The sequence below is a fragment of the Apodemus sylvaticus genome, chromosome 8 (genome assembly GCF_947179515.1).
Source record: "Apodemus sylvaticus chromosome 8, mApoSyl1.1, whole genome shotgun sequence".
Lineage (NCBI taxonomy): Eukaryota > Metazoa > Chordata > Mammalia > Rodentia > Muridae > Apodemus > Apodemus sylvaticus.
The window spans coordinates 98,416,334-98,429,849 of NC_067479.1; the positions used below are offsets into that span (position 1 = coordinate 98,416,334).

Genomic DNA, 13,516 nt, shown 5'->3' on the forward strand with positions numbered 1-13,516 from the left:
AGGGAGCCTCAGTTGAGAAAATGCCTCCACCTGGTTAGCCTGCAGACAGGCCTGTGGTGCATTTTCTTGATTAGCAGTTGATGTTGGAGGACACAGCTCACCGTGGGCAGTGCCACTCCTGGGCTGGTGGCCGTAAGAAAGTGGGCTGAGTAAGCCTTTGAGCAGCTCTTCGCCATGGCCTCTGCATCAGCTCCTACCCCCAGGTCCCTTCCCTGTTTGAGTTCCTGCCTCATTTCCTTCCATGATAAGCAGCAGTGGGGAAGTGCAATCTGAAATACAACCTTTCCTCCCTAGGTTCCTTGTGGTGGTAGTTTATGTATCACAGCGGCAGAGCCTTCACTAAGGCTCTGCCCTTCCAGGTTTTCCCTAGTTGATAAATAATGAGCATCATTATAGTAGTATTTGTAGTTTTCTCTGCTGGACTAGAGCATAGATTATTTATTTTGTCAGCAGGGCAGAATATGACCCTAGATTTGAGGCCCCTCCTGATGACATCCAATCAGACCCGTTGGCCATTCTAGGTCAGGTGGCTGTGGGGGCTCCTGCTTCTGGGTTAAAACCCTCTATATCCACCCATACCTTAGTGCTGCTCTACTAAACCCACTAACATTGCTGCCCCAACACAGTAATGCCGGTGGCAATGGAGGCTAATAGGCCTCTGATAGTTTAGGATAAAGCAAAAAAAAAAAAAAAAAAAATCATAATATACCTTCTTCTGTTTCTAGAATTATAGTTTGTTCTTCATGTACTCTAATTGTGCTAATTTCTCAGTGTACTGAATTAGTTAATTTACATATATATATATATATACATACATACATATATGTATATATATACATATAAATGTATGTGAATATATATATACATGTATATTCCTGTTCTTATATAAATATCTTAAATGTCTATTCAAATGTGGTGAAGGTTAGCGATTGGCCATCTTTGGGTTTGGATCCCAGAGATAGGACAACTAGCTTTCCAGGAGTGGGGTTGTCTTTTTGTCTTACTGGGGTTAACTTTGAGATCTTGTGTTATTACTACTGTGCCTAGTAATCCAGTAGTAGTAAGAACACCTGTATACTATTGATTACTTAGAAAGTTTGCAGAGAAAACTTAACCCCGGTAGCACAGCCTTCATTAGCTTCTGCTCCCTTCTTGCCCTGGTTTTGTCTGCTCTGGGATGTACTCTTCTTTCCTGACAGCCCTCCCATATCTCACTCCAGTAGAAGATTTTCATTAGTTCACAGTCTGCAGAAAAATGCCTGTGGTGTGACTAATATTTCCACATGGGTGTGGCTGGGGAAATTTTCTCCACAAACAAAAAAGTTCATCTATTGGAAACATGTGTTTTGGTTTTAGTTTGATTTGTTTGTTTTCAAGACAATTTTACTGTATAACCCTGGCTGTCCTAGAACTAACTCTGTAGACCAGGCTGCCCTTGAACTCAAAGATCCTCCTGCCTCTGCTTCCTGAGTACTGAATTTAAGGTTTGTGCCACCACTGACCACCCCACTAATATATATATTTTTAAGATTTGTTTATTTTATATGTGTGAGTACATTGCAGCTGTCTTCAGGCACACCAGAAGAGAGCATGGGATCCCATTACAGATGGTTGTGAGACACCATGTGGTTGCTGGGAATTGATCTCAGGTCCTCTGGAAGAGCAGTCAGTGAGTGTTCTTAACCGCTGAGCCATCTCTCCAGCCCTCTAAGCAAAAACTAGTCTTCATAAATTAATTTATTCAGTGCCCATTCTATAACTCCTTTTGGGTGTCTAATTAGCAGCTTTTCCTTTTTACTTTTTTTTTTTTAAAGAATTATTTATTCTATATATATATAAGTACATTGTAGCTGTATTCAGACACACCAAAAGAGGGCATCTGATCACTTTACAGAGGGTTGTGAGCCACCATGTGGTTGCTGGGAATTGAACTCAGGACCTCTAGAAGAACAATCAGTGTTCCCAACCGTCAAGTCATCTCTCCAGCCCTGCTTTTTACCTTTTATGGTGTCCTTATACATGAAATGCTTCAAGTATTATTGCTCAGCACAGAGGCAGAGGCAGGTGGATCTGAGTTGGAGGCCAACCTGGTGTACAGAGCAAGTCCTAGGACAGCCAAGACTACACAAACTTTGAGACACAAAGTCTCAAAAACTTTAAAAAGAAAAAAAGGTATTTCATTGTTTATAGAAATAGCTTGTCTGTAAAATATAAGAGGCATGGTGTTTTCGATTTATAGCTATTACTGTTAACTTAAGCTGAAGTTGTAAATGTAACCGTGCCTTCCCTCCGTTTTTACATGCATCTCCCAGGTATCCGTTACAGCACTGACGTGAGTGTGGATGAAGTGAAGGCGCTGGCCTCCTTAATGACGTACAAGTGCGCAGTGGTCGGTGAGTGGCCCTCTCTGCTGAGCCTGCCTCACAGCTGGGGAAAAGTGGACATACACAGCTACTTTAAAATGTTTCCTTTTTATTACTGTTTTTATAATGATGTGTGTGGCAGTCAGAGGCAACATTCTAGAGTAGTTCTCGCTTCCTTCCTTTTCTCAGCTTCCTAGAATTAAACTTAGGTTGTCAAGCTTCCAAGACTATTACCTGGTGAGCCAATTCATTGGACCCATGGTTGCTTTTAGTATGCTATAAAAATATTTAACAGAACTGTTTTGGTTTTTAGAAGGGCTGTGTTTGTTTGTTTATTGATAATGTCTCAATGATACAGCCCTGGCTGGCCTGAAATTCTATGACCAGTCTGGCATTGAACTCAGAGATCTTCCTGCCTCTGCCCCCCAAATGCTGGGATTAAAGGTGTATGTCACCAAACCTGACCTGTTTTTTCCTTGCTTTCTTTCATAGTCGTCTTCATTTCTGAATTATAACACACGTATTTTGTTGCTTAGGATCTCTCTAAGGGCTGTGGGAAGTATAGACTGTTTCCCATATTTGTGTGTTTGCATTACAGTTGTACATCAGTACAGATTGTAACATATAGGTAATGGAATATATATTACCAAGGAGAATATAGTAATTAAAGAAATAAGAACCTTGTCATCATTTCCAGACTTAAAACAGTGACATTTATAGAAGCTAACTGGATTTTCTTGAAGCATAGCTCCTTGTTTTAAATGCTCATCTATGGCCTATAAATAAATCATAGTGGAAAGAAAATGAATACACTATTCTCTTAGAAGTAGTAGTCTACTGATTAAATAGAATCAACACCTGGCTGGCATTCTAATGCCTGTTCAGTAAGATTTCATTTCAAGTTTAACATCTGTGCTTTGTTGTGATGCTGAGAATTAAGCCCAGGGTAGTTTTCATCCTAGGCAGGCACTCTATCAGCTAAGCTTCAGCTGCAGCACTGGAGTTAGCCTGGGAATTTTCTAGAATTAAAACAGTCATGTAACTGGGCTGTGGTGGCTCGCGCCTTTAGTCCTAGCACTCGGGTATAAGCATGTGGATCTGTGAGTTCCGGGACAGCCAGGACTACACAAAGAACCCTGCCTTAAAATGATTCAGAGTCTGAAACTGTGTGAGCACCAAGATAGGGCCCTAAGTAGAGAGCCCCACACCTGATCTGAGGAAGTGAGCTGTTGTCAGACTGACTGTGCAGTGGTCGTGCCTTTAATTCCAGCACTCTGGAGACAGAAGCAGGTAGATCTCTGAGTTCGAGGCCAGCCTGGTCTACAGAGAGTCGGGGCTACACAGAAAAACCCTGTCTCAAAAAGCAAACAAAAAACAAAATACAGGCAACAGTAAAATGTCCTACATCGTTCCTAGTAGGTTATGTATATATGAGACATAAACTTCTTGTCTGGGGTTGGATCCCAGCCTCAGGATAACTGTGTATAGGTAAGAAAGTCTGAAGTGCAAGAGTACTTCAGAAACAAACGCTTGATGTTTGCTCCCCCTGCGTTGGCAGTACTTTCTGGTTTTATATTTTTTAAGCTTTATATGGAACAATGTCTTCCACTTTTCTCTTTCAGATGTGCCATTTGGAGGTGCTAAAGCAGGTGTTAAGATCAACCCCAAGAACTATACAGTAAGTATCCAACTGGTACTGTCCACCTAGGGCCCAAAATTGTGTTCCTCATGCCAGTGAGTAATGGTTTCCATTGATTTCCTGGAGGAATTGGAAAACAAATAATGATTGAGTCAGTTATAGCTTACCTAACGTATTTTGCCATACTTGCTTGTTGTCAATGTCTTTCTTACTTGCTTAACTAGTAATTAGTACTTCTCTTGTTGATAAACATTTACATCCTTTTTTTGTTTAAATTTTGATCTGAAGTTTTATGACCAGCATGATGGCACATACTTCTAATCCAAGCACTTGGGTGGCAGAGGCAGGCAGGCAGGTCTCTGAGTTCAAGGATAGCTTGATCTACATAGTAAGTTCCAGAATAGCCAAGGTTACCAGAGAAGCCCTGTCTTAGAAAACTAAAAATTAAAAAATGAATACTATTTTGATCTGAAGTTTTAATATTGATGTTTTAGTCTAGCAACAAATAACTAATCTAGTAAAAGTCATGTTTATTCTGTTAGTTCCAAGTTAGTTAAAACTGATTGCTACAGTGGTTAACTGTGTGGTTTTATTCTCTCTGAAGTTCACCATTTGAATGTTTCCTTGAACACACTCTCACCCGTACTTGGGTGTCTTGTTTATCTCTATAACCGTTTCGAGAAGCCCAGGCCTACGCACATGGATGTGTCTTGTCTCTTAACTGCCATTCTCTTAACCCTCACGACTATGTTAAGCATCTTATATTAAACCCCAACTCTGTCTCACTTTTTGCTGTGATTTCTTTTGTTTTTGAGACAGGGATTCACTACATAGCCCAGATTGATCTCATGAGGTGTGGGAGTTACAGGCATAAGCCATCACACCCATATTAAAACTTAACATTTAAATGAAAATATAGGCATGACCCATGGAGTCTGTCTTAGGGTTTTATTACCAGAAAGAGACACCATGACCCCAACAGCGTTTATAAAGGAAGACAGTTGGTGCTGACTCACAGTTTCAGAGGTTTAGTCCACTTTCATCATGGCAGGAAGCACGGCAGCAATCAAGCAGGCATGGGGCTGCAGAAGAAGCTGAGAGTTCTACATCCTGATGCACAGAGAGCAGAAGGAGACCGCCACACTAGGCCCAGCCTGAACAGAGAGGCTTCAAAACCCGCCTCCACAATGACACCCTTCCTCCGACAAGGCCACACCTCATAATAGTTCCACTCCCTATGGGCCAAGCATTCAGATGAATGAGTCTGTGGGGGCCGTCTCTTTTCAAACCACCTCAGGATCTGTTTTGTGTGAATGTATGAGAGAGAGAGAGCGACAGAACCAAAAAGAGGAGTGATTTGGGGTGTTGTTACTTTGAAGCCCTGGCTGACCTGGTACTTTATATATACCCTAGGACGACTTCTTTTACTGCCTAGGTAGTGGGATTGCAGGGTGCGCTGTCATGTTATACATTATGCATACACACACACTTTAGACAAAGTTTCCCTATATAACATACCTATATAGCCTTATTTGTTTCTACATTATTTTGCCTCTGTGTTCCCAGTGATGGAGTTACATACACCACACCTGGTAGGTGTGGATGGATCTCTTGAGTTCATAGGCAGCCTAGACTACATAGCAAGTTCAAGGCCAGCCAGTAAGACTCTCAGTCATGCCCTCACTGAACCAAGGCTCTAGTCCTCACATGCTAGGCACACGCTCTCCAGCTGAGCTGTATCTCCCCAACCCTCTCTGTACATTTTATTCTGAGACAGGGTTTCACAGGCTTGCCTTGAATTCTCTATAGTCCAGGCAGGCCTTTTAAAATCTTTTTTTACCAGGCAGTGGAGGTACATGCCTTTAATCCTAGGACTTAGGAAATGGAGGTAGATGGATCTCTGAGTTCCAGGACAGTCTGGACTACAAAGAGAAACTCTATCTCAAAACACAAACCCCCAGGCGGTGGTAGCACTCGCCTTTAATCTCGCCACTTTGGAGGCAGTGGCAGGCGGATTTCTGAGTTCCAGGACAGCCAGGACTACACAGAGAAAGCCTGTCTCAAAAAAAAAAAAAAAAAAAAAAAAAAAAAAAAACCAACCCCACACACACAAAAAAGGAAAGAAATCATTTTTTCTTTATATTAGGGTTATCGACCACTAGTTTTCTTTACTAGTAGAGATACATAGTGAGTTCAAGGTCTGCCTACACTGCTGCATAGTAAAGCCATGGCCCAAAGGAGTAAATAGACGCGCCTGCTCTGCAGCTCGCACTGGGAGTGTGTGTGTGTGTGTGGGGGGGGGGGTGAGGGGGGATGGTTCTTTTCATAGAAAACATGATAAAAATCCTCTTTCCATTTGATCTTTATATCAAAAATGTGTTTCTTTGTGTGCGTGTTTGTTTGTCTCTGTAGGATAATGAATTGGAAAAGATTACACGGAGGTTCACCATGGAGCTGGCAAAGAAGGGTTTTATTGGTATGTATTGCCCTATGTTTCTGTTAAAGTGAACCACCCACAAAGTCATGGTCTTGACTAAACTGCTTTTATAAACTTGTATGTATAGTCGTCCTTTCCCTTCTAGAAGCCAGGTTTCATTATAGATCTCATAGACACATCTTGGCCTATTTTTAACAAGTTCAGGTTCTCGCTGCAGTGTGGAACAAGGGCACTAAGGAGAGATCATTCCTGCCTTGTTCACACCCTTTTCTGAAGCATGAAAAAGGATGTGACTACTAAGTACTGGATTACTAGCAGTATTTTAACATGTGAAAAAAATCTGATGTCATTTGAAGGCAGTGTTTTCTGATGTGTATTAGCTGTTCCTTTACCCCACTGGAGGCAGCGGCGGTGAGGCTAATGATGAACTCACTGCTCCGTTCTCCTTCAGCCTCTCTGAGGAGTGCTTACGTCAGTTCCGGGAGCTTTTGTGAACATGCTCCATTTCTAAGGCTATTCCACCTGCTTGATCATCTTATTGCCTCATATTTGTCTTGATAGGTTCTTTGTGAGAGATGAATATTCTTTTGATGTGTACATGTTATTTATCCTTCAGTTTCTTAGTACTTTGTCTTCTAGTTCTTGGTCTATAGGTTTCTAGTTAACTTAAGTAAGTAAGCTTACTCAGTAGACTGTCAAAGCGAAACTGGCTGAAATGGGAAATGGGGTTGGGCACACCATCCGTCCTCTTGACCCTGCTTTCCTACCCTGTGTTTTCTCTCCATGTTCCCTCCACAAGTGACAAGCTCCTATGAGATTCAGCTGCATATTGAAACTTGCTCTGTTGTTAGGAAGTAAGGTATGAAATAAATGGATTGATACAGGAGAGAATATAGGGAAAGCTAGAATGTTAGAAGATTCTGTCTGAAATCCTTAGGGTTCCTGACGTGCTCCATATGATCACCACTGGGTTTTACCTGCGCCTCCCTGCCTGGGAACATTCTGCCCACAGAAGTTACTGAGCACGTCACTTGTGCCTAAGGGATGCTTTCTGACTTCAAGATGGTGAATTCACATTCCAGCCTAGGGATGCCTTTGTGGTTATTTGAATTGCATGTGTGCTCTTAGCCTAAAATCTTAGTGATAGTTTAACATCCTTGGGCTTTTTAGATTCATTCAGTCATATTTATCGCCATATTTTCATAAGTTTTTTCCAGCATAGTTGTAAGTCTTGATAGTTCCAGAAATGACTCACCGGAACTCTGAGGGAGGCAGACATTAAGTCTGAGTCAGTTGGCCCCTTTGCTTGTGGAGGGCAATCTGTTATCTTCTCACTTCCCTTTCTACAGGGTTTACCATCAGACTGGAATCTGGATTCTGACCCTGTTAACACAGGGAGTTTAGGGTTAGATATGAGTGGAGTGGGGTAGAAGAGGAAAAAAGTAAGATTTTGATAGGAATTGTGTTGGATATAGAGGCCATCTTTGAGGGGAAGGTTTCAGTATTTACCAAACTAAGTCTTCTAATCCATGAGCATGGGCATCTTCCTTCTGCTCTCTATGTCTAAATACTACATACAACTGCATAGTCTCTTTAATGCTATCATAAGGGAGAATGATTTATTGGGGGGTTGAGTTGCTTGTTTTTGAGTTGTTTTGTTAGCATAGTCATTTCAATAATCAAACCCATATGGGCAAGATGTTGCTTTTTTTTTTTTAAAGCAGCAAGTGCTCTTTTTTTTTTTTAAAGATTTATTCATTTATTATATGTAAGTACACTATAGCTGTCTTCAGACACTCCAGAAGAGGAAGTCAGATCTCATTACAGATGGCTGTAAGCCACCATGTGGTTGCTGGGATTTGAACTCAGGACCTTTGGAAAAGAGTAGTCACTGTTCTTACCGATTGAGCCATCTCACCAGTCCCAAGATGTTGCATATTTAATACAGCGTGATGTCCCCACACGAAATAAATGAAGTATAACATCTGTAGACCAGTATGGCTGTTTGTTTCTGTACAATATCAACTTAAACCTGGATATTGTTTTTTTTCCCTTTACGATTATTCTTTGTCCAGACTTGGAAATAAAATAATACCAGCCTCCCAGAACAAATTGAAAAATATTCCTCCCTCTTCAGATTCTTGGAAAAGCCTAGAAATGTTGATGTGTGTGTGTGTGTGTATAGATGGTTCCTATCAACTGCAACTTTGCCCTGCAGGTTCCTCATGTTCCCTGTGTCTCCATCCACCAGAACTACCCTGATTTCAACCCCTCCCTTATGTGCATGTTCTGTTAGAATTTGATTTTTTTTTCTAAAGAAAATGGATTTAAGGATTTATCTGCAGTGCAGAAACTACTTGTAATCTGTCCTTCCTATAAATTGATCCTGCATGAAGCTGGAGACTCATGGACATAGTAGGAATTCAGTCTTACCCTTAGCCTATCTAGGCTGATTTTTAGTGAATTTTTTTCCTCCCCACCCCCACCTCCACATAAAACTTGTGAAATGCAAGCTTATCAGTCAACAGCCATGTCTTTGTGTTTTTCAGCATGTCTTTTTGATTGACAAGCGGCTAACAGTTTGTCCTTAGCTTAGGAAATAAATATGTATTGTAAATTGGCAAAATTGTGCTAATCCAAGTATATCACTCTTGAGAAATAGAAAGTAAGCAAACCAGACAAGGTGGCCCTTTGGTCAGTGGGTCTGGGAAGTCTTTCCCTCAGATCAGAGTCCTATATGGAAATCAGGGTTATGGAGGCAAACCATCCAGAGACTGAAAGATGTCTAAAATACAGAGACAAGGGTGTGGAGAGACAGACTTAGTGGGTCATAAGACTTGAACCTTGACTTAAAAATGCAAGAACGTAGTAAACAAGTTATTGATACCTATCTTACTCTACCTGTATACATGTATGTAAATAGAGAGAGAGGGACAGAGACATGTATGTGCAGAAGGGTAGAGAAGGAAGAAGCATATAGAGTTTTGTTTAAATGAAAACACATGACTGTATGGAACCTGCCTTGTTCCACATAGTGAATTTGATAATTCCAAGTCAATAAATCAGTATTTTTAATGGCTATTTAGTACTTCTTTGTGTAGCTATGCCAAATCTTTCTTACTAGCATGTTAAACGATTGTCTTGGCTCTTTGGGCTTTGAGAGCATTCTGCATAGTTCTCCCTTTACAGTTGGAGTGAGCTTCACCGCTCAGTTTGCTCACCAAACCCAGCGGTGGTAGAAGCAGCACGGGTGCTGTTATTACCCAGGAGCCACTGTCGTTCTCAGCCTTGCTTTGTAGTTTGCTGTGCTCTGGAGAAGTAAGCGCTGAGCCTGACAGACACTGGCTGATAGTCAGAAGACCTGCGTGAGCACACTTGCTCCAGCGGTGTCACCTCCCACTCCCTTCCTACTTAGTGAGAAGACCTTAGCCAATAGGGAGCTAACTCTTCCTGCCTGTCTACTCAGTAGCCAGGATGATCCTGTTATAGTGCTCAAATGATACATTATCTCTAATTACAGTTCAGGAAATAGAGGTTGAGAGACCAAACATTTGCCAGCACAATACCCAGAAGGCCCAGGAGTAACTTGAATCTATTGTCTGTAGGTAACTTCCAGATATAGCAGAGTAAATTCTAACAGAAGAAATAGCAACATAACATTGTGTGTACAAGTTTCATAGAGAAGAGACATTTAGTGAATATTTTTATAACTTCAGTTTATTATTAAAATGAAATATATAAAGTTTTCTAGCCACAGTGACATTGTTCTCTTAGAGAATTGCAAGCATCTTTATGTTTGGGATAAGTTTATCTTTAAAACTGGCACACTGCCCTTTCCCTGTGCTCCCAGGTCCTGGCATTGATGTGCCTGCCCCAGACATGAGCACGGGTGAGCGAGAGATGTCCTGGATCGCTGACACCTATGCCAGCACCATAGGGCACTATGTGAGTATCCACTGAAACCCAAGGCTTCCTGCATTGCTGGCCACAGAAGTAATGAGTCATCTGATTTAAGGAGAAGTTGGTAATCGCTGGTCCATCTCCCTTTAATTGTACACTTGGTATGCATATTACTTTGCCCCCTCTATTCTGAAACTGTAAGCATAGTGAGCATGAACTGGGTGTTTGCTCAGACCCTTACCAATCAGCTCACTTGTTAAGGCAACAGATTGTACATTCAGTTCTGCCTTCCCCTCAGAAGGACATTCACTTACAGAGAAACTAAGGCACATGAGCTAAGGTATGGAAATGGTATACTATAAAGGTAGAGTTCTGGGTTCTTAAAGAAGGCCTTTGTGAAGGGATAGTTGGGCTGGACTTTGAAAATCTGGTTGAATGTCAACATCTGGAGCTTTGGGGGCTTAGAGGAAGAGAACAGCTGAGACTGCAGGTAAGACGTGCATGTGTCAAAGTGACGGAAGAGGTAAGTGAACCACACAGATGTCAAGTCCTAGTGTGGGCTTACTTAACAGTGAAGAGACTGCTGTGACAAATCCTGCAGGAAGAGTGGCTGTCATATGACACATCTTCACAGCTCAGGAACCCAGGGCGTAGAGAGCAGCTTCCCAGGAAGCTGTGGAACCCTGGGAAACGATATCCATGAACTAAGAAGGGAAGGGATTTTTTTTTCTCCCTTCCGTCCTCCAGACAAAGTTTCTCTGTAACCCTGGCTGTCCTGGAACTATCTCTGTAGACCAGACTGGCCTCAAACTCACTGAGATCTGCCTGCCTCTGCTTTTTGAGTTCTGGGATTAAAGGCATGCCCAGCTTATTTATTTTTGAGAAGAGAGAGATAGAACACAAGAACATAAAGTTGGGTGAGTGGGTTAGAAAGGGATTTGGGGGCCCATGGTGGCGGTCACCTTTAATCCCAGCACTCTGGAGACAGGGAGATGGACTCAAGTACAAGGCAGCCCAATCCACAGAGTTCTAGGACAGCCAGGACATACAGAGAGAGCCTGTCTCAGGGAACTTTCTTCATTTACACTAAGTAGAAATCAGGTGCACACTACAAATGGCATAGATGTGGAAGCTGTTTCAAAACTACAAAAAAGGGTGGTGGTGCCTAACCAGAACCATTAGAAGTATGGTCTGAGCTCTGAAAGACAAGACTCGAGTGGGGGAGAAGAGGGAGGCAAAAAGAAGTATTAGAAAGTCCTGAAGTACAGAAGACAGTGAACTTCAAAAGGGAGGGAGGGGATACAGTCAGTGGGAGAGGGGCATGGGACTAAAGACTAAAGAGCTCCTGCCAGGTCACTGCCTGTTAAGGACAGCCAGGACATCAGGCTTTGTCCTGAAAAAGAGAGAAGCCATGAGGAACTTACAATCAGTGTCTCGCTGTGTATAGCAGGAGATGGAATTGTTGAGGGCCAGATAGAGGATCCCAGACAGCAAGCGGGCACGAAAGAGAGAAGTGGGACGTCAAGGAAAGCCTCCAGCTAAGAAGAGGACCATTGAAGAGAAGCAAAGGGAGACGGTCTGAAAGGTGTCTGCTGCCTGGGAAAGTTTTGTTTGGCTGTTAGTTGGCTGGATATGCGCCACAGAGTCATTGGTGTGCAAGGCAGACCATGTAAGAGATACAGTCCTCCTAGGGAGCAAGAGGCTGGGTAGTCAGGGGGACCTTCCAGGGCCCTACTAAGAAGCTAGCCTTTGCTGGAGGGGCACATTTCCTGAGCGGTGTTACACACTGCCTTGGACCACTGGCAGTTCTGCCTCCCACGCCCACCACCTTTATGAGCTGAGTCTGCCTTAGCTTGCTTATATGTAAGGAAACGCGGTATCTTCCCGAGTTAGGATAAAGCAAAGGAAGGATTAAATAGAGTAATATACTGAGAACAATCCACAGTCCTTATTAAGGACCAAAAAAAGTCTCTGGCTGTGAAACGTGATAGGTTTGGACTACCACTCCACTTTCATATCTTAATTTTTTTAAAGAAACAAAATTTTGCTATATAGCCCAGTTTAGACAGAACTTAGAGCTATCCTGCTTCACTAGGTTAGAGCCTTCACTGTCGCACCTGACTTGTATACCACCTTTTAATGTTGAGAAAGCTGTAGTTGAGTTCTTTTGCTCTTGAGCTGGGCTCTGTGCTGACCACTGCAAGCTAGTAGGCAGTGCATTGTTACTCATATCTCCTACACAGTTGTGGCAGCATGAAGTGTTATGAGGCTCTACCAAAGAAACCTTGGATGGATCTGGTGAAAGCTCTGCTGTCTTTAACTGATAGGAAATCCAAACACCCAAGCCAAGGTTTAAAAAAAAGCTAGCATAACTGGTGACCTAACTGACCTGGCAGTTTGGTGTTGGGGGCATGATCCCATACCTCCATTAGGGATGCTAGCGAGTCAGTTGGCACCGGGCCTGACCTCACACAGTATTTCCTTTAGCCCCAGCATTTGCATCTCCACAATTTAGAACCATTTGGCACCAGCTTCGCAATTCTGTGTTCATGTTGTTAATTATTCATGAAAGAGAACTGTGGGAAAACTACTAAGGGCTTTTACTAGACTGCCAGATTTTCAAACGTGCTTTCATTGTTTTTGTTGGTAACTGTATTACTAATACAATTCCAAGTTCTCGCTGTAAAAAATATAAATTCCTGTTAAATAATAGGAATAAAAATCAGGTGACTTCTGGGTAGGAATGTAATATGAAGTTGATATACAGTGGACAACTTAATTCACTTAGCAGGCATGTTTTGCCACTGGTTTAAAATTCATCATTCATCTTCTGTTGGTTTTCTAGGTATGATCATACTTCCTCTCATTTCTTCTGTTCAGTGATCAATGGATGTGTCTGTTCCACAGTGGTCTGCTTGCTGTATTTATAGTGTGCAGTACTTCGGAAAGGAAACACTCCCAAACCCTTTTTTCCTCCTCTTTTGTGTGTATATATGTGTGACCCAAGGTCAGTGCTGTCCTCTGCAGCTACCATTCTCCTCACCTTTAAGGCAGGAGCTTGCTAAGTCTGGAGCTCCGTGATCTGGCTGCACTGGCCACCAGCAGGCCCCAAGGCACTCACGCTTGCACAGCAAGGGCTTTACCAAGGGAGCTCTTTGCCAGGGGTCCAGAGACCCT

At 42.4% G+C, this 13,516-nt stretch overlaps 1 protein-coding gene across 1 annotated transcript in view; it reads left to right on the forward strand.

Annotated features, from left to right (window-relative positions):
• Positions 1-13,516, forward strand: part of Glud1 (glutamate dehydrogenase 1) — a 32,899-nt gene that overhangs the window by 7,632 nt on the left and 11,751 nt on the right. Inside the window, exons 2-5 of the mRNA XM_052190176.1 lie at positions 2,313-2,393; positions 3,986-4,041; positions 6,415-6,478; positions 10,290-10,384. Coding sequence (XP_052046136.1) covers positions 2,313-2,393; positions 3,986-4,041; positions 6,415-6,478; positions 10,290-10,384 — 296 coding nt within the window. The remainder of the gene's footprint in view (positions 1-2,312; positions 2,394-3,985; positions 4,042-6,414; positions 6,479-10,289; positions 10,385-13,516) is intronic.